Source organism: Tripterygium wilfordii, chromosome 5, assembly GCF_013401445.1.
Source record: "Tripterygium wilfordii isolate XIE 37 chromosome 5, ASM1340144v1, whole genome shotgun sequence".
NCBI lineage: Eukaryota > Viridiplantae > Streptophyta > Magnoliopsida > Celastrales > Celastraceae > Tripterygium > Tripterygium wilfordii.
In genome coordinates, this window is record NC_052236.1 from 1,455,826 (window position 1) to 1,478,122 (window position 22,297).

Here is a 22,297-nt window from a genome sequence, read left to right on the forward strand (position 1 = left end):
AGGTACATTCGGCTTGATCGGTACGCTACGCTCCCCTCTCACACAACTTCCCCTTTCCTAGAGCTTTTAGGTAGTAAATAATACTTCTAATATGAGTGGGTTAATACCACTTTTGCACATTGAAAGATCAAGTTGAAACAATTTTATCATTGGGTGACCAAATTGAAACATTTTAAACAACGGTGTACAAATTGAAACATTGATTATCTTTCGATCTGCAAAAGTGGTATTAACCCTAATATGAAGCCATTATTTAATGGCTACGGGTGACATGCATTGAAGAATTAGATCGATGTGCATGAATATGGTGGGGGTCTCAACACAATAAATTGCCGCAAAGACGTGTGTGTTTTGCCTGTTTGAAGAAATGCATGAAGATATGGTTGTTATTCTCATGCTGCAAGTGAAACTGATCACTAATTACTCAATAATCTCCGTGTTCTTTCTGTGCTGATATCTTCCTTCCCAAGTGTACTGCAACAAGAAGTTCAACCAGAGCTCTGACAACTCTTAAGCGGTAATTGTTAGTAAAGCCTTCCAAAAGAAGGGTTATAATAAGTCATGGACTTCAATTCCCCTTACCAGTCTCATTTGGAGAGCCTTGTTCGAGTAGAAAACAGATCCGTTTGATAGAGCGGTTGTGTTGATTTGCAATGCTAGTTGTTAAGCTGTGAAAAAAAACCCTGAGTTTAAAGCTATTAATTAAGTTGTGAGAAAGATGTTAACTGTTGTTAGTAGTTATGTTGTGTAAAATTAATTTTGTTTGTATTTTTTAATTTTCATGATTTTATTTCAATATAAATATTAATTATTATAATTATAAATGAATAAATAAATATAATTTACTAAATATATTAATTTATAAGTATAATTTATTAAGCAAAAATTATAATTACTTTAGTTTAATATTTAAATAAGTTTGTAATTTAATATATACTACATATATAAATAAAAGAAAATGTCAATATATTATTATAATATTACACTTATATGAAATTTATTTAATTATAAATATTTATAATTTTTATATTAATAAAAAATATTTATTAATAAAAGAATGAAAAATATTAAAAAAAATTTGTTGAATAAAATTATTGTTAATTAATTATAAGATGTTGTCAAAATCCTGATTTTGATTGTACGATCTTAGGTAATCAAATCGATTCGAATTGATGTAAGATCCTAAAATTAATAAGACATACCGATCTTTTTTATTACCTATAGACTATAGTATATTATATCATGTTAATTATTTATTTAGAAATAAGTAATTATATTATTTTACATTTATTTTTTAAATCTTATAAAAGCTTACGATTTTATGATTCGATTTTGCAAGCTTTCCATCGATCTTCTGTAAGATCCTGATTTTGACAACCTTAATTTAATATGTAAGTGGAATCCAAGTTTTCTTTTAAAAAAAATTAAAATTTTGTTAAACAGTGCAATCATTATGTGGGACCCACGTATTTTTTTTTTAAAACAAGTTACTTCTTATAGACAAGTGTTCGAAGTGGTATTGAGGACGGAAATGGTGTTGGTGACAGCAAAATGGATTGCACAGAGGTAATTCTGGGTAGATTGCAAAATGGTGTTCGAAGTTGAGATTGTTGTTGAAGTCTACCAAACTACCAGGGTTAATTCTGGGTAGAATGCCTATGGCAAAACATTCATATCTCAAAAGGAAACATAAATTCTAAATTTATTTCAATACAAAAGCCTTTGAACTAAATGGAAGAGAAAATAAACTTCAAAGGAACTCTTTTTAAGGATAAGAGGATAAGAAACCTCAATGGTTATCTCCTCCAACCAATACCCTCCTCGGCTGTGAGAGGAGCAAGGAGGAAGATGAACTTCTTTTTTTTTTTCCACACTGCATGCGTCTTTTTTAAAAAAAAAATAAATAAATAAATAACACGTGTAATGACAAGTGGTGACGTTGTCGGAGAAATATGCCAAATAAGCTTTTCCCGACAATGAAAATGCCAGAATTGTGGACCTGGACAGAAACATATTGTTTTTTGAAACATTGAGGACACAATCGACAAATTTTAAACTTAAAGGATATAAATGAGAAAACGGAGTAACTTCAAGGACATAAAATATCATTTAGGCAAAAAATAATAAAAACTTAGAAATTGTGTCCACTTGTTTCAAATCATCTTAGTTGTCTTTGTTTTTCATGTCATTATGCCTTAATCATAGATCCTTATGACTGAATTTGTTAGGGATCCCTAATACTAACGAGTTGAAATCCCTAACAAATACATCCATAATCGTCCATAAATGATGTTGCCTTCCAGCTAGAGAGCATGAGATGGATATTTTAAAATTTGAAATACATCTCAGCAAAATTGAAAACTAATAAGGACAATCGTAGAGAAATCCATTAACACAAGAAGAATGCTAAATTTTTTTTTTACTTTTTTTAATCGATATTCAAACGTTTTATCTCTCAAAATACATGTTAAATTTAGAAAAAAAATTCATATTCTGATTCAGCATATAAAATTTTTTCCAGCAAAACCCATGATTAATATGTTTTGGTAGGCTGTTCTTAATTACATTATTTTTAAAATAGTGTATATAAATCTGCAACACTTAAAACAATATTTTATTACATTGTGACAAATGTAATAACCTCCTAATTACATTGTTCTCATCACATATTGAAAACAATATAAATACATTTTTTATGTAATTATTTGTATAACATGATAAATCTCTTTGTTTATTTTTAAAAATATTGAATTATTTGTATAACATGAGAAATTATATTATTTTATTACATTTTTTTTTATCAATAGACATTTATTACATTGTTTTCAGACTCTTATTGTATTATTTTATTATACCAACGCATGCTCTTATTACATTGGTTAGAGTTGCTAGATCTGACCGCTATTTGTCATTTAATTATGGTTTTCTGAGCAAAATAATCGTTGTAGTTGCATCATCGTACTCCATGTTCGGGGTGAGACAATAGTGATTTTTAATGAATAATAGGAAGGAAAAGTAAGAGTCCTACAAAGTTCTACACTAGATCCAACCACTGACCCTACAAAAGAGCTACCAGATCTATAAAGAAATGCAACCAGAGTCGCCAAACTTACAAAGAAACCCAACCGGAACCACCAAATCTGGAAAGAAACCCAACATGAGTCGTGGCCGGAGTTGGCCGGATTGGAAGAGAGAAAAATAGAGTGAAAGAAGAGGGGAGGAGAAGAGGATAGAGAGAGAAGAGAGAAAAGGAGGGGAGGGGGAGAGACAGAAATGGATGCCAGCCAACAACATACAAGAGAGAGTGATGGAAAGAGAGATAAGAGAGTCAATGAGAGAAACCAAATTTCAAAAATGAAAATAGTGCAGCTGAAAGGTTTCAGACTTATCATGGTGTACATCTCACGTGGCATTCCACGTCAGTTATGGCTGGGCTGGTTATGGATGAAATTGTTAGGAATATAAAGAGTTTCCGAGTTGAAAAACTCTACGCCCTTTCTCCGGGAAACCTGCTTGCGTACATCCTCAAAGCTTGTATTGCATAATAAAGAATGCACAAAAGCAACAGGAGGATGACATTATATGAACAAAAACAAAAGAATCATATCAATTACAAACTCAGCCTGCATATAGAATAAAATTCAATTTTGCAAAGCAAACAAGTTGACAAAGGCAGTAGTAGAATAAACATAATCCAATATCAAGAACCTTGTTTTTCTGAAGAATCCAACATGACCCTTGTAAGCTTGCAGCAACTCCTCCAGTCTCCACATGATCTCTAAACTTGTATACATACTTCTCCAAGGATATCACCTTCACCAGTAAGTGAGATTTTATGCCATGAAATCTCACTTGCATAGAATCCAAGGATTAAGCTTGTCACAACCTTTTAGTCAAAAATATACATTGAGAACAGAAAGAATCGCTCAATACTTTTGGATTTAACATCAATCAAAACACTATCAAATTTAAAAAAAATGGATTGCTTGTCACTTTACAAGAGGAATTTCCAAGAAAGGATGTGAGAGTCAGCCAGAAATCAAAGGCTGTAAACCAATTGAGTGGAAAAAAAAAATAATGGAGAAAAAAACTTGACATTTGTGTCGAGGAACAACAAATATCGATTCCAAGACGCATCTACAAAATTTTAAACAGATATTGAACATAGATCCTTGAAAACTTCTCCCATGTTAGGCCTCTCATTTACAGGGAGGATGCATCTAAGTGATATGGCAAGCAAGTCATCCATAGGTTTCAAGTGTTCTTCTCCACCTGCAATGTCTCGGTCAATACAATCCATTCCTCGACCTTCTTGATTACACAACCAGACCCAATCAGTAAGATCAACAGTCCCTGATTGACCTGATATTATGTCACCAGCACTTCTTCTGGTCAACAACTCCATCATGATCACTCCAAATGCATAAACATCAGCTTTAGATGAAGGGAATGGTTTAGATGCAGTAGCAAGTTCAGGGGCACGGTATCCTAGTGCTCCTAGATTTAGTATCTGCTCAGCAATGCCAGCTGGTGTCATCAGCCGATGGAGACAATAATCGGTTAGGTGAGCACTATAATCAGGAAGTGCTAAAAGTATGTTTGTAGGTTTGAGATTTCCATGAGGCAAGCCTCGGTCATGGAGGTACAGCAAACACCGTGCAACATCCACAGCAACCTTTACCCTTTGGCTGAAAGAAAGTCGGGGGTGTCTCCGAGGGGTAGACTCTGTAACATTTATGTTGGTGAATATATAAGACTAAAAGAAAAGCTAATTGCAAATTAAAAGTAAAAAACCTGCCCCGAATCCAATTGTACAAATTACATGTAAATCAAGATTCATAGGGTATAGCAATATGAACCAAAACTACATGTCCCCGGAAGCTTTTGAAGGGCTTTTGCCTAAGAAATCAACACAACAAGAAGCATTTGAAGGGCCGAACACTAAAGAAGCATATGTGGCAGCAAGAAAGATAGTAGATATGCAATATCTGGATGCAAACAATTATCTTGAATCCCTTTAATCTAAAAATATCAAATCTATCAACAAGGCATAAACTCTGTAAGGTGTCTGGAACTTGATACCATCCAAAGGTACATTGATCTAAGAATGGAAACATTTATTTCCACAGTTAACTAACAACAGTAATCTTAAGAACCCAGGTATTGTGCCTAAATCACATCCCCAGGAATGTTTTGGCTTGTTATAAACTTTCCCCAATTTCTATTTAATCTGATCTAAGGACAACCAGTGAGGAAGTAAAAAAGTTCAAATTTTGTCCCAAAAAATTAAAATAGTCTTTTAATAGAAAATATTTGGATACGTCATACAATGTAGTTTGAAGAAATGGGAAGAAAGTAAGAAAACAAATCCAGCAGTCATTAAACTGAGCATGCACCAGCCTTGAATAAAACTGTCACCAAGCTCAACATGACCAAAGAAAAAATGCTACAAATAATAACAGTCAAAACTGTAAGTGTAAGACCAAAAATATATTTTGCCATAACAAATGTGGAAAATTTAGATTATCGACAAGTCCAAAAAAAATATGAACATAGCTCTAAAAATATTGGCAAGGAACAAAAAAGTTGTAGCAAAATAAATGGAGCAAAGTCAAACAAGAACTGTCAAGAAATTTCAAAGGTTCTTACCATAGAGATGCAAAGTCAAGCTATCTCCCTCGATGTAATCTGATAGAAGGAGTCTCTCTTGTTCCTTAGGGCCCCAATAATATGCTCGCAATGGAACAATGTTTGGATGCCTGGCAGAGCCAATCTTTTTAACCTCTTTAGCAAATTCTTTCTTATTTTTGACTAGTCCTACCCGCAACCACTTTACAGTCAACATATGTCCACCATCTAATGTAGCTTTGTATAAGGTTCCATGGTTGCTTCTGCCCAGAACTTCTGCTGGAGCTCGTGATAACTCTTCGGCAGTAAAAGCTAGAGAAGCATTGACAAAAAACAGTTCGCCTGCTAACCGATCTGGTGAGTACACATCCAACATGGCAGGTTGATCACTTGGCTCAATCAAATGGGGTGATGATGATGATGGGGAGCTGGGGGAGGATTTCTTGTCAGATGTTATGGGATGGCTATCTAGCACACCAGGATTCAAGGATCCAGCACCAGCTCCTCCCCCAGGTAAAACAGTCCCAACAATTTCAGGTGAAAACTCTGCCTGCCCAGATAATGATCTTGAATTTGAAGTTAGCAAGTGATCATTTGAAAAACTCTTTGAAGTTGGTCGTGAAAATCTCCCTACCTTAGCCTCAGTCCCAGTTTGGCCACCAAATACACTTCTTCCATGAAATTCTGTAATTTGTGCCCGGTGATAGGCCAGTAATACAAAAACAATCATCATAGCAGCTCCAACAGATGCAACAATAATAGCTACTCTGATATTACCGCTTTTATTATGATGTTTTTCTCTCATGGGAATATCATCTGAAGATGTATTTGTTGAGTCCCTACCACCAGGGTAGTTTAATGAAGGATTACCCGGATGAAATGAAGATTCAGGAAACCTTCTTAAGTCTTCTGGAACAGATCCAGATAACTCATTGTTGGAGACATTAAATTTTCTTAGATGAGACGGAAGCTTAGCAGGTATTTCACCCTTGAACTGATTGCCTGATAAGTCAAGCAGCTCCAAGTAACCTAATTTGCTCAATTCACTAGGTAATTGTCCAGATAAGTTGTTATTCGCAAGATTCAGCAATTTGAGCTTCCCCATATTACCTATGTCTGAAGGCAATACACCTGTCAAGGAATTACCAGAGAGATCGAGAGACTCCATCAGAGGATAAGGAGGTAGAACTAATAATGTAGTTGCATGAGAGCCTTGAAGAGGAATTGGCCCTGTGAAGTGGTTTCCAGAGAGATTCAGGTATATAATCATTGAAGAAAATAAACTACCAGGAATAGACCCACTAAGATTATTCAAACTGAGGTCAACCACAGACAATTTGGCAGAGGTCCTTAGCTGAGAAGGCAAGGCACCTACAAGAGAATTATTCCTAAGATTGAGCACATTCAATCCTTCAAACTGTAAGCTCATGTCAGGGAAGTTTCCTGATAACCTGTTGGAACTCAAGTCAAGAACCTCCAAATTACGTTCCCAGTTGAGCACCACAGAGATATCATCGGAAAACATATTTCTACTAAGATCCACCTCTAGACAGCTTTTCAGAACAGTGGGCAAACTTCCTGATAAACCATTTGATGAAAGATTCAGAAAATTCAGAGTCGTGGAGTTGACTCCAGGGATTGAACCTATAGACAGGCAATGGAAAATAAAAGATAATTCATTAGCAGCTTCAAAATAAACCAAGTAAGAATAACAGAACCAAAAGATGCAGGGCCAGTTATATGCTAGAGTAAAACACAAATTTTAAACTGACATGGAAAGCCAACATACAATTCTGCAAAAATATATCACGTATGGACCCAAAATCAAAACACGACCAGCAAACAAGAAAATATACTAGCAATCTACACTGCATGGAGAGAACCAGAACAAGCAATCAAAAGAAAACGGTTAATTTTCTATATTTAACCAGAATATTATGAGGATAGAAACTAAGAAACTAAGAAACTAAGAATTTGTCCCGTAGCAGAATTGATATTGAACCAGCAGTTCCATTTAATGATCTTTGACTTATCCAACTTGTAATATTGGAAAGTATCTGCACACATGCTGCTCATAAAATGCCTAATTTACTGGAACATTGAGGAAAAATCTCCAAATGGTTTTAAATTCTCAGCAGACAGCAATATTACATATCCCACCCCATCAAACATGGCAAAAAACAGAGAAATGCATGTAAGAAAATGACATACAAATTCAAAGGGGATACTTCAAATATTTAAAGGTAGTTGCATTCCAAAACACCATATTACAGTGATTTTACAATCAAGAATAAGGGGGAAAACAGACACAATGTTCTGGAGACTCATTCGCCAATTATACAGCAAGGGTAAGAACAAATAGAAACAGTGAAGCATAAAACAGATCTTCCATAATCTCAATCCCATACAATACCAATGCAAAACAATCATTATCTGTAAGAGGTCCCAGAAAAGACAGTTTCAAATTGGCTGCAAAAGTTTTCATGCCTACTAAACAATAAATCTTACTATATCACCTACCACATATGCGTCCTAATTGAAGTGGACCAACAACCATAATTCCATTTGGGTATAATGGCACAGTATTTGTTTGGGATGAATTTGAGATAGGAGATACCAATAAGTTTTCAAAAGACAAAACCGTCAGAACCAAGCAATTGATGCAACACACAATGGCATGAAATCCTTTTTGACATGAACAAGACAAAATCAGAAGTCAAATTCGTCACCATTAAAGCCATTGACGCTGAGATCCAATTCCTGCAGTTGAGTTGAACTTTCCAACAATTCCTCAGGCACGGGCCCGTAAAACTGATTGTTAGCCAATTTCAAGACCCGCAAATTTGTCAAAGAAGCAAAAGAAGGGAGCTCCCCGCCAATCTGATTATCGCCCAAATCCAGAACCTTCAAGTTCCTAAACAAATTAATCACCTCACTCTTCAAAAACCCACCTTTCAACTTGTTATGACTCAAATTCACAAATTGCACAGTGTTCGCCAAACTCGAAACCTTCTCAGCCTCAACCCCAAGCCCTCCATAGAACTGATTGTAGCTCAAGTCAACATGCTCTACATTGCGCAACTCTGCAAACACCTCCCCGATGTCGCCCTGAAACTGATTTGAATGCAAATCTAAAACCCTCAACTGCTGCAGATTTCCAAACCCATCCGGAAACCATCCGCTGAAGCCGTTTTTGGAGAGATTCAGGTAATTCAAGTTCCACAATGAGGAAATCTTTTCGGGGATCGGGCCGTAAAACTCGTTATCGGACAGATCTATACGCTGGAGAGAGGACATTGACCCCAGTGTCGGGACAAGACGGCCAGTCAAGTTGTTTCTGGCCAGGGATAGATTCTGGAGAGACTTGAGGCCAAGGAGAGTGGAGAATTTGAGGTCACCAGAAAGGTCGATACCCTCCAGTGATATGCCGATGACAGAGCCGGATTGGGAGTCACAGGTGACGCCGTAGAAGCCCTGACAGACGGCCGAGTTGGTCCACGAGCCTAACACTTTATTGAGCGGGTCTAAATCAATGCCCCTCATGAACTGACGAAGGGCATGAAGCTCCGAGTCAGAAGCAAAAGAAACGGAGAAAAAGAGAAAAAGAAAGAAAAAGAAGAAGAGAGTGGGAGTGGGAGTGACAGTCATTAGCGTCAATGCAAAAGCGAACCCTAACGAGTCATTTGCGCGAGTGTCCGAGAGAGAGACTGCGAAAGTGGATTCGAGAAACCCTAGAATCTGAAATCCAGGGGAAGAGAGAGAGAGTAATAGAGAGAATTTAGGGTTTTTTTTTAAAAAATTTTTTTTGTAATGGTCAAATTATTTCGGGGAGATTTAAGAGAGAGAAGGGGGTGGTGTTAAGGGGAAATCCGTTAAAAATGGCGGTTTAGGGTTGGAGAGTGTTGGTTGGTTGGTGGGGGAGAGGAACCACAGTCTGTAAAGGACAAGTTGCGTTATTTGTAAATTGTATTCTCTTATATTATGCGCTCTTTGGTTTGGTACTTTGGTCCCACTCACATGCTTCATATCTTTTCGTTTTCTCTAATCTCCTCTATTTGATATATTTATTTTTTTATTATATATTGTGGATGTTATTTCCGACCTCCGAGTATTATCGGCTCTGAATACATCTATAAGTTTTCCTACCCTCAACTTACGATTTATTATTGTGAATATTCATATTCATTTCATCTCCCTTAATGCTAGAATCCATAAAGACAATACTAGACCCTCAAAATTTGATCTCCAAAAGTCTTTCAAAAATCCCTCAAATTTATGCGGTATTAAAATAGTCATTAATTAAAAACACACACGTAGGACCCACTTCATATCCAATAATCCAACATTAAATGAGAGTATTTTAAGGTCATTTTTTTGGGGTCTCAAGCATTATCCAACCCATAACCTCTCCCCAAGCATCCGTTTACTACAACCCAAATCTTGATTTCAAACCTAAGAAGAAGATTGACAAAATCCCAAAAATTAAAGTCGAAGATGAAGAACAAATTTTGTTCAAGCTCAAATGTTGAGAGATACCAAACCTTGATTATAGTCAAATATATTTAGTGGATTTGGTGCATTGGCTCACCAGAGGTCTGAGTGGAGCTAGTGGTTTGACTTGGATGAGCTGTTCGGACATTGACGTTGGTGGAGCGGTTGGTGTCAGAGAGATTGGTTTGGGGGAATTTTACGTCCGCATGTATGTGAGCATTTCTCATGCAAAAAGGAGGAATTATTTTTGTGCTAAAATAGAATAAGAAGATAATGTTGGAGACTAATTATATTCCTATTTTTGAATTTTTTTTAAATACTATTAAGAAATTTGTTTCTCATTAGAATCGAATCTTGAACACACATATGCCTAATCCAATCGATTGTTAACCAAATCACCACTCGTTGATCCCTATTTTTGAATTTGCCAAAGACCATATTGAAATATCTTAATCCAATCTTCTTATTTATGCAGCTTGCCGAACTGATTCTATGGTTCCAATTGGTATTACCCAAATTCTATTATCAATTATCCCAACTGTTAAGTTTAATGTACAAAATCCAAATGAATTCGTGGGTTTCACATGTCTCACATAATACACATAAAATCTTATGCATATATTTTATCAACTACGATAACTGGGACACTAACTGTTGGGATCCCTAGCATTATTGTTCCTGTTTTGTCACTTACTAGAAGTTTTGAGTGTTTTTCATAAAGATAAAAACAATATGTGGTAAATTATATCAAAGGAATAAGAAGATTATGTGTTCAGATGACTGATTTACAGTCACAAATGCGATCAATCTACAATAAGAAGTGATTTCAAATATTCAAATAGCATAATCAAAATTTTGTAAATCTTTTAAGGATACCTTTCTGTTTGTTTGCTTTGATTGTGCTACTGATTGGCTTGATGAACGGCAGTGATTTTCTGTCAGGGGAAGGTCAAACATTGGAGGTCAAAGTCATATAGTGGGTGACCACAAACTGTCCTCCATTGCTGATGTTGTTGCTTACAGCCTCTTTTAATCAAACTGTACATAGCGCAGTATCAACTGGGTTAAGCAGTTCCTGTAATCAGCCTTTCCCTTTGATCCAATTTCTTGACCTTGACAATGCCAAGGAGAACTTGAAGACTAAAGAATGCACAAAAAACATATGCTACAGTGGCTGGTACCTATAACACAAGATTAAAGCAATGATTAAAACTCAGGACCAACAAGAAATTAAGATGCATGCAGAAAACAAGAACGGTAAATAGCTTACTCGTATGGCGTTTAGATACAAAATTGTTGCCAGGTTTACTAGGCTTCCGGCTGCTACCGCCTGTCAATCAGTTAAGGAAAATGATAAGCATAGAGTAGATTCCTGACTATAGAGTAGTAGTCTAGATATGTTTTCTGTTATGTTATACACTCTCTTAACAATGGACTAATCATCCAAAACCTAGAGCTTTTCACATGGGTTTGAGAGTTTGTCTCTCATACCCACAAGCATGAGATGTTTCAACTCCCAAAACTTGAACGAAAGGAGACACAGCTGGACGTGTGAACAAGAAAAGTTCACTGATAAATGCATCGATAGAGTCAAATGTCTGTGCATGCAAAGGGCACAGACAATGAACTCTTTCGAGCACGTATTGCCATGTGTAGCATCTCTTATGGGTAGAAGTTAAATTTAATTGTTCTATAGAAAAATTGAAACCCCTTTCCCCACCCCATTTCCCTATTCTTTTCCCAGCCTTTCTCTTCCTTTCCTTCTCTCTCATATACCAATCAATGGTGACACAGAAACACTCCACGTTATTTACCTTAGTAATTCACTAGTGAGGTCACCCCCAATGTAAAGTTACAGAGTTTATCATCAATAAGACTATATTTGCAGTTCATCAGTGAAAGATGATGCAGCAAAATCCGATAAGTATTGGAACTAGTATTCATTGCACTCAGCCATTTAAACAATTAATGTGGTTTACAGTAAATGATACGGATATTGATTCTTGAGCTCTGGGAGACAGCATACACCTGACTTTTGCATCAAACTAGACATTAGTGCCAACTTAATCTAAAAATGAAACCAAGCAACGTCGATATGAGTACCGCGAAATTTATAATATCAGGAGATGTTATCTAAAGCTTCAGAGCTAATGTGGGACTTCGGTTCTTAAAAGATCACACGGCACCTCAATAACTAGCATCCACTACTATCCCAGATAATCATCATGGCACCTAGCCTACAATTCTAGAAAATTTAGCCACGCATAAGAAATCAATGAAATAATTTCTTTAAGAGGTTCAATTAACTCACACTCCCTATTGTCTTCTGAACAGTTGCAACACGCTGGAATGCCCTCTCAGACTCCAAAGTTCGAACCCGTAGCTTAAGATCACCTTGCTCCTGTAAGACGGAGTCCCGAGCCTTTAAGTCACAACAATCTAGAAGCAGATGAAATAATATCCCATGCAAAAATTTGGTATTCTAATTGAAAAGCGGAACTCTACCAATCGTTGGATAATTTCAACAAGCTTTTCAACTCTGTCAGCTTGTCTAAATAAATTGTAGAATGTGCGGGACTGTCGATCCCATCTCTTTCTGAAGTCCTGCAATATAATAGGATTTGATATTTATTGAATTACGATGTAACTACGTAAATAACACAAAATAGGCACTATGGTATCTACCTTCAATATTACTTCAACTCCAACTTCCCGAAATTTTAGCAGTTCCAATGCATAGCTGTGGGGTTTTAGCACAAAAGAGATTTCAGATATTGAAAAACATATCACAAACAAAGCCTAGAAAAAATTATAGTCACTCACGGTTTGGCAATCTCAGTAATGTCAAAACGAGGATCAAGGCCCTTGCCAATGCCATCCAATACTGCAGATAACATAAGTGGCCACTTTAAGGACAATATGAGCAAACACAAGGAACCAAACTTTCTGCAAGAAATTAATTACAATACCTGAAAATGATCTAACAACAAATGTAAATGTGGCCGGAAAACGGAAGGGTTGATCAGCTGCAATGGCTAGTAAATCCTCACCTGATAAGAGAATGCCAGAACTGTGAATAGCAAGAATCCCATTTTTCGATGAACAAATGCAAGGCAAATCAGGAGAACCCAGTTTATCCAAGGTAGAGAATGCGGACAACCAATTGATTTGAAACTATAATAGACCAATAGAATATGAAATTCTCACTTTTCGTTCAAAAATTATAATTATTATGCCAAAAAGTAGAATACTATGCATGTGAATAAAAAACCAGAAATCTCCAGCAAAATTTGTGAATCTCCTCAAGAAGAGTAAAACACCTAAATAAAATTAAACCAAGTGACTAACCGATTGCAGCCAGTCGTTGCTTCTTTTTCTCAATCTTTTCCTCCTTCGTCAATGGCTTTTTGAACCCAAGTTCTGCCTTGGCCATCTCCCTTTCTTTTCTTTGTGCCACAAGACGCTCTTCAAAACTGTAGAAGTTTCAATATAAGACCCAAGTTCTTGGAATTGTTCGAAGAAACGAAATTCATTTCAGTTATGAATTTGTATACATTGGCATCACTAATCAATGAACATAATATGCTCTATTCTTCACCATGTAAACTTGGACATTGACTTATGAAATAAAAGAAACAAATATAAATCTCCATTTGGACATACATAGAGGTTCAAGTCAGAACCTTAGATATTTATCAATTACTGTAAGCTTCAGATACTGAAGTCAGATACAACGAAAAACAACAGAAAAGAAACAAACCCGAGCATTCATCACCAAAAGCACCTGTTAAGGAAAAACTGTGCTGTCCGTCGGACAGCTGTCATATCTCCAGTGGGCACAAGGACACCCATTTGAATCATTGCTTGAAGAACCTGCACTAAGGTAAAAGTTTATGGGGGTCATCACAGCATACTATGAGAACCACTACCAATCTCACAGCCTAACATTAAGGTTAAAGCTACCTTATCTGGGTTCTTCTCATAAATTCCATAGAAGACTTCAATCAAACCTTCTCGTATGTTTGAACTGATACTGCATGATGTCAAACAAGAACAACTATTTTAAAGGGACCGTGACAGCATAAAAAAGAATATTTATCATACTATTGGGAATATTTAGCCAGCAAAAAATGTCTTTTAAATACCTTACCTTCCCATCATTCCAAAGTCATAAAAGATCAACCGTCCACCATTGACATCATCGACAGCAATATTTCCAGGATGCTACAGAGAAAGATTTAATAATAAAAAGGCTCTCGTTATACAAAGGTGAGGGAATTGAGAAGCCAAGTAATGAAGCATAAGAAAAACTTCCTATATGTAATGCAAGTATATATCCCTCAAAGTATCAGCACTAGCTCCAGAGAAGACCCCCACCAGCCTCTCTCAGAGCCGCTCAACTGATATCCAACCAAAGGAAGACAAAGGAAGAGTGATAATAAACACTCACAGGGTCAGCGTGGAAGAATCCATGAGACAGAATTTGTTCCAAATAAGATTCAACCGCATATCGACCTAACCTGACAAAAACAACGAAAGGATCATAATAATTGCAATGCAAGTGATAAGGAGGTCACATATCAAGATGATTTTCACTAGGGTGACCAGCAAGAAGGTAGCTTTTACCTTTGGCGATCAACACCCAACTCATCTAAAGCTTGTATCCGATTTATTTTGATCCCAGGGACATACTCCATTGTTAGAACCTACATGACATTACATGATGCATAATTATTCAAACAACACGAATTATTCAAATAAACAAATTTTATATTGATATTATGGTAGACCTGGGGTGTTGTGTATTCCCAAAATATTGTTGGGACTTTTACATATTCCATGCCTTTGAAATTACTTGAAAATAGTTCCGCATTTTCAGCTTCCTTGGTATAGTCAATCTCCTGAAAATTTTACTTGCACTATTGTTATTACAAACAAATAAGTCAAGAATTGTTTAAAAGAGATTCATGTAGTATTCATTAGGCATAAAAGTTTCAAGTAAAGCAACAATCATTGGAAAATACTGAGTCTTGTATAGTTTATGCTGGACCTCATCCAAAAACAACAGTTATACTGTTCAATCCTATTATTGTGAGTTGATCATGCACAATCATCACCCAGGCAGTCCTAATTTTCCTTGCCAGAGGACTTGGAAAGGTAGAATACCCTCAATAGTCTCCTCTTTTTTTTTCTTCAACTCACAGAAATGAGCTTTTCTACTACCAACAGGTGCTGTTCGTGTAAAAGGGAAGCAGGATCTGTCAGACATACTCCTCTTAGTTGCAACTGGACCAGAAACATTTGGTAGACAATTTGGAAACTAATTGGTAATGCTGGGCGTTATGAGCACAGATCCTGCTTCAGGATTGGTAGGTAGCCTGAGGCTCGCTTTTGAGGAAGAAAAACAAAGACAAACATAGTTCAGAAAAGCCCTATGATCACCTGCCGGGTAATTTGGTCTGAAAGAAATAGCAGAATTTGGTTTTTTGTCTCTCACAAAGTAGACATAGACCCAATCACACAAAATGAATCTCCGACACTAAATTTTGGCTCTCCAATTGTCACAATGTTCTAGATATCCTAAATATAGTTGGCTAGATGTGATCCTTTTCTTTTGCTCACTGAACTCTTCCATTCTGTACATTCTATATATCGTGGCCTCTTGTTTCTTTGGGCTGCAGTTAGCTAGTGCCATCTTTTTCAGCCTTCTTATAACTTATTAAGAAGGTGAGCAACTCCATGTAGAAGAATTTTGAAAAGTATGAGCATTGAAAAAGACTCAATTCATTGTGAAAGGATCAGAGGAAAGTGTCCCCTTAAATTGAATAGAATGGAGAAAGAGAATACACATAGTGGACTCCAACTAGGTTTTCACTTCAGATGTGTGTAACTAACCCAATATTTGGTATTAAGATTTTGTGGTTCTTTTTAAACTAATGTCAAACTACAAGACAACAAGACAATTCCCAGGTGTACGATTTTCCACAAAATTGTAGATGTCAAAAGTTGTCAATGATCATGCTTGGCTAGCAGCTTGAATGACTAAATGCTAGATACATTCCAAACAACAGCAGTTTGGTGTTAATTGACTAGTTAATTTTAGATCTTGGAAATGATTGATTGTTGGTTTGCACTACCCTAGAGGAATAGGTAAACGAAACGATGTTGGTAGGTAAGCACATAATAGGCTAACTAAGGAGAGCGAGAGGAGATACTTGCAATAGCTAGGCATGAGGAATATAATAAATACATAGACATTAAATTCTACAGGCGAACGAGTGATAGAAGCAATAAACCAAAATATGTTGACTTTAAGAAGCATTGTTGACCTTATAGCCAATCTTATGTTCCTCTTCCTCAGAGTCATCTTTATGGGCAGCATTAGAGGAATAAAAAACAGAAAAAAAAATGGGAAAAAAAGGAGGAATGAACTCATATGAAGGATTTGGTGATCACTGTGTATAGTAGAGCTTTTGACCTATGTCGTTAAAGTGAAAGTGTAGCATGTACTTTGAATGAGTGATCACAATCACGACTCACAAGTCAGTCAAAAGAAATGGCATTACCTGGTATAGAACACTTGCACATTCATCATAAATGGCAACCCAATCTCTCTTCGCACCATCCGACTTTGGGTCAATTTTTTGAAGATATTCCGCTATTACCTGGAAAAAAAAAAACAATAATTGGTGTGTCAAAAATGCTAGGATCTAAGCCGCTTCCAAAAATGCGCCTCTCAGATATCTTTTGGAACAAAATACTTTTCAGCAGTATGATAATTACAAAAAGAATATCATGTTTCAGAGAATGAACTAAAGTCGGGCAATTAATAACCACTTGATAAATATACAAAACAAGGAATCAAAACAATTGAGAAAAATAATTCTATGGATGACAAACAAGTCATCACATCAAAAACCACCCCAACACAGTAAAGAAGAGTTGTCTAAACCAGTTTCTTCTGAAACATGAAATGGGGTCTGAACAGTAACTGAAACTGCAATGACACACTTATTAATTAAAAAATTAAAATGATGAATAGGAAAATTTTGAAATATTGACATATCATGGGAAAAATATATAAGCAACTGCTCTTTTGGGTTATTTTTTCAATCCAAAAGAGAAAAGGGATATAATTAAGATAGATTTTTAAAATATTAGATCAACTCGAAAGGAATATGCAACGAATCTCAGGCACCGGACAGGAACTAGTAAATGAAACTGTATGAAGATAGAAAGGACAAAGGTTGTTAGACATAACGAGAATATAATTGACAACCTCATGAGAGGACTAAGCATAGGCACAATACCAAAGAATCTAATCCTAATATGTAAACTTACCCTAAGGTTTTTCAAATCAATATCAAAAAGATCCTTTAATCCCGGCCTTTGAACTTTAACCACAACTTCTTGCCCCTTAAGTCTTGCTCGGTGGACCTGACCTGTAAAACGAAATTACTGATTTAATATCTTCTGCAAGCTATAATATCCATGCAAAAGGTCATTGAATCTAAGACTACCAAGACTAGCGGCAGCTATTGGCTCATAGTCAAAACGATCAAATATATCACATAGGGGAGCTCCGAGCTCCTCCTCAACTATTGATATGGATGTCTCAGACGGGAAGGGAGGAACTTGATCCTGTGTAAGACAAAAAAGATCAGTCCTGCCCTTGTGAATCTCCAATCCAGAAGATACAATTAGATAATAACAGCTGATGAAGATGCTTTTCAGGAGATTTAAGAACCCCATTATAGACAAGGTTAGGCTCATTATCAGCAAGATAACCCGTGAGATGATGGGAAAGCAATATATGTCTAGATTGTAAATTCAAAAGTAATTTCTGAGGCACAAATTCAATTGAATTATTGTGCCTGCCACATGTGCATGCTATAAGTTGCAAGGAGCCAAAACGTTAGAATATAAACATACATCTTGTGAAAACAAAATGCGAACTGAAACCATCAAGCATCAAGAAGTAGGCATCGTTCTTTCACCCCTTTAAATAGGGAATTTCCACCATTTTCCAAAATTTGCAGAATGAATGTACGACAAATTGAAATAAAAATTTTTATTTTCAGCAGCTTTGATGTATTTATAAGCTAATATTCACCTGACCACAAAATATCAGAGGTTATTATCATAGTAGTTCGTACATCATCATCAAGGCTTTTCTCCCAAACATTGTTGGGTTGAGTGCATGAATTCATATGAGAAGTAAGTGAGAATTCATCGAATATATTCTCCTTCACCATTCGTGCCTATACAAAGCCACACTCTTGCCTACTCCTTTAACTCCATGTCTATTTTCTTATTACTTTCATCCACGTCATTTTTGGTCTCCTTCTTCTCTTTTTAGTATTCTTGATTTGCATTTCTCAATCCTATACACCACTGCACCCATGTAAGAGACAGTATAAAGGATATCAGCATGGCCAACACAGAGCTACAAAAACAACTTAGGTATATACCAGTATGTCATCCTGCACTTTTATTTCTATGGATAATTGATTACCTGTCTTCATTTCTAGGGTCAGAGAGAAGAGGGCTATAGGTTTTGTAGAAGTATAGCTCTGTCAGAGTTGTTATAGTTAATTACTTAGTTACCCCTATTAGTATCTGAGAGAATATATGTATTTTCATATCTTAGGGGTTTTTAGACTAGGTAATAAAATACAATCCTATTTCCTCTCTCGTACCTCGTATCTAGGATTTTACTAGCTCTATATAGGAACAAATGCCCAAGGAAGATCCAAGTGGATTCAAATATATTCTCTGATGAATGTTTGGGACAACGGCTTTGACGATTATTGATGACCCTAAAAGGGTAGCCCATAGCCCAATGATAAGAGAAGGGAAGGAACCATCCATAAACTCGGAGGTCTTAGGTTTGAATCTCCCCAAGTTCCAACTCTTGGGTTGCAGGAGAAGCTTCCATTACCATGGCGATCTTCCTCTGCAGTATGTTAGTGTTTCTTGTAGGGGGACGGACATAATTTTATTTTTGGTTGTTGTTTATGTCACTTCAGTGTTCCAAAAGATATAGGACACCCGAAAAAAATCATTTTAGAACATTCAACAAAAGCACGAGAAGTTAAACAATTTTTTTTCCAAAACAAGCATCACAAATGGCACTTTGGAATAAGGATAAACATCGAGAATGTGAAACATAGCAAGCAGATAGTCCACTATAAACCTAATCGAGTAAAACAGCATTATCTACCGAACCCTACATAAGGAAATTTATGGATTCAAAGAAATGATCATCCTCATCATCCGAGCCTTTATCCAAAAGTTTGGGGTTGGGGTACATGAGTCTACGAGAAAATCAACGGGAATACACTACGTGTATCCGATTATGTTATTCATTTCTAGCTATGATCATACTTTCATCAACTTCCATTGAATCCAATCTTTTACGACTTCAAGTCATGTCTTTTTCGATTTTCCTCTTTGCTTCCTACTCTCTCCTACACAAATTCTCCTAATTCTTCTCACATTCACACCGCCATGTCTAAGTTGTACCTACCCATACCATCTTACACAGTTTTCTAACAACTGATCTTCAATTGATGCCACTCCTATAATCTCATTTCTTATACTTTCTGCCCTTGTGTGGCCATACATCCAACGAAACATTCGCATTTCTACCACATACATCTTCTGGATTTGTTGTATCTTAATAGGCCAACACTCAGAACCATACATCATTGTGGAAATGATATAATCCGTAAAATAGTCAATATCAGACAAAAACAAATGAAAGCAATGTTGTTCAACCTCCGCTGTCAAGATTTAAAGTTAAAAGAAGTGTTATACCTGAAGTTCAGACAACTGATCAACATATTCTTGAGCAAGAATGTCTACTCGCGTAGAGAACTGCTGCCCAATTTTGATAAATGTAGGACCTAATCTCAATATAGTTTCCTTTAACCACTTGGCAAGGGCCTTTCGCCTTAAGACTTTCTTCTCCTCTGTCATTCCTCCTGTAGATTAAGAAAAGGCATCTAAGCTCTTGCGAAGGAAATGCTAACATAAAATTGTTATGGAAGCATCTTTAAGAAAGCAGAGTTGCTATGAGACTAGAAAACTAAAAGTATGCAGGAAAAGCAAAACCAACTCATGAAAATTACCAAAACCCCAATTTTTTGGATGTTCCAGTCTACTATAATAACTGACCAAGAAGAATGGAAGTCCCACCACAAGAACTGACCTCGATATGAGAATTTCTGGTTGTTCAACCAAGCCTTAAAGATAAATGTTAATATAGAACCCCATATTTCGAAGGTTCTTTGTATTCTTGAATAGTTTTTGAATTTACTCCAACGGCCCCCAGGGGCAACAGAAACCTGCAAGACCACATATTTCCAAGAGAAGTTTTTAAGCTGACCGACCTCATCATGTAACCCTTAACTATCCCTTTGGACAGCTTTCTATCATAATAAAAATAAATTAATTTTCCCTAAGAGGAGACTCATACTTCTCCATAATATCAAACTTAGAGAGATAACAAACACTGCATTTTAGTTAGAATTGGAAATTTCATAGTAGATTCATTTAAGTGCAAAATACTTTCAGAATCAACTTCAAATAATTCCTTCAACCATATTATATCAGTCGTAATCAAAACTTAAATTCAGTTTCAAATTTCATACTGGCACTTTGAGCTAGGCGTTGATGCCAAAATGAGCATTAATCTCAGAGAATATAACCAAACTGAGATGCACACAATCATATATACCTGAACCTGTTCCTGGCTTTTCTGCTTAAACCACGCGTCCTCTTTTCCAATCTCCTCAACCTTCTTCTTTCTCTTTTCCTCCTTCGCCTCCGGAGCTTCAACCTTCCCAACCACCACCTCCGCCGGAACACCGTTTCCATTTACATACTTCACCAAGCTACCATTACTGACTCCGTTTCCGCTCTCCACAACTTCCTTTCCCAAAACCGATCCATTATATCCGTAATCACTACGACTACCATAAGCCGCAGCACCATTGCCACTGAATTCAATAGAATTAACCTTTTCAGCTAATTCAACCGCTCCATCTTCTTTCAGAGCTTTAACCCTAGTTCTAAGCGCGAGGCTGCGAAATCTACTGTCAACTGTAGCTAAATGGAGTATGGAGTGCGAGGTAGTAGAAAGAGAGACACGTCGTCTTCTGGAAGTGGTTTGCGAAAAGAGGAATGTGAATTGCGGTAAAGGAAGAGTAGAAGCCATGAGAGGAGGATACTTCGGTCAGCCACAATTTTTCATGGCTTTTGTGAAAGAGAAGTTGAGTGAGTTTGTGGTCTGCGACTTGGAAGTACTAGAGAAGAAGACGACAATGAAAAAAAAAAGAAAAATTAAAAAAAAAACTTAAAAATTAAGGAAATAAATAAAAGCAGCAGAGGTGTAGGGAAGAAGTGGAGATATGAGGGACACGTGGCAAGAATGAAGATGAGTGTTGAGATATCTCGAGGTTCTGATTGGACGAGGAGTCCCGCGATTCATCTAGGCCACAAAATATACGTTTCGTCTTCTTGGAATTTTTTGGACGCTTTTTCCAATTACGACACCGCATAGAATTATGTTTGAAACCTCTAAAAATGACTTGTATTTAATCCCTAATTAATGCAAGAGTGTAACGTTAAGTAGACATGTATTGCGGGGTGGGTACGAGACGGGTTAGGGGCGGAGGGGCAGGAGACATACCCGTCTCCGCCCCGCATAAGTCTTGGATCGGGGAAAATCCTCGTAGGTCAAGACGGGGCGGGGCGGGGTGGGGATAAATTGACATCCCTAATATTAAGTGATAATACCCAGAATCATTCAAATGGTAAGGAAAAAAAAAGAGTACCAAAAAAGCAATTACCTCTTACATATAATTGTAGAGTAGTGGTATTCTCACCCCTCCATTTTAGTAACTTCATCCCTCAATCATTGGTTTGTATTTTTTATATTATTTTATGTTTGATTTGATATTTAATTCTTTTGATTTACATGCGATTTGACATTGATTCACATCCTCATAATTGATTTTCTCACCCCCTATAATTAGTTTTCCCACCCTCAACAATTAAATAAAGTAACTTATTATATCACATCAAAGTAGATTGACAGATACATTTAATATATGCTGCAAGTTGTTCATTGTATGGAGTGACCCATTCATTTGCAGAATCATACCTATATCTA

The 22,297-nt window shown here is 36.5% G+C and overlaps 2 protein-coding genes across 2 annotated transcripts; both read right to left on the reverse strand.

Annotated features, from left to right (window-relative positions):
• Window positions 1–3,947: 3,947 nt before the first annotated feature.
• Window positions 3,948–9,559, reverse strand: LOC119998756 (probable inactive receptor kinase At5g10020). The gene is made up of 3 exons (XM_038846160.1): window positions 8,358–9,559; window positions 5,650–7,272; window positions 3,948–4,725 (listed from the first exon to the last, which is right to left on the reverse strand). The coding sequence occupies exons 1-3, from the start codon at window positions 9,274–9,276 to the stop codon at window positions 4,148–4,150; spliced, it is 3,120 nt and encodes a 1,039-aa protein (XP_038702088.1). The 5' UTR covers window positions 9,277–9,559; the 3' UTR covers window positions 3,948–4,147.
• Window positions 9,560–10,833: 1,274 nt separating this feature from the next.
• Window positions 10,834–21,444, reverse strand: LOC119998394 (protein ACTIVITY OF BC1 COMPLEX KINASE 8, chloroplastic-like). The gene is made up of 20 exons (XM_038845713.1): window positions 20,861–21,444; window positions 20,333–20,468; window positions 19,939–20,105; window positions 17,640–17,760; window positions 17,461–17,561; window positions 16,686–16,784; window positions 14,910–15,020; window positions 14,746–14,825; window positions 14,570–14,639; window positions 14,270–14,343; window positions 14,083–14,152; window positions 13,904–13,992; window positions 13,468–13,592; window positions 13,089–13,169; window positions 12,943–13,003; window positions 12,805–12,859; window positions 12,625–12,723; window positions 12,431–12,520; window positions 11,390–11,449; window positions 10,834–11,300 (listed from the first exon to the last, which is right to left on the reverse strand). Exons 1-20 carry the CDS (start codon window positions 21,338–21,340, stop codon window positions 11,184–11,186), a joined length of 2,286 nt encoding a protein of 761 aa, XP_038701641.1. The 5' UTR covers window positions 21,341–21,444; the 3' UTR covers window positions 10,834–11,183.
• Between the last annotated feature and the right edge of the window lie 853 nt (window positions 21,445–22,297).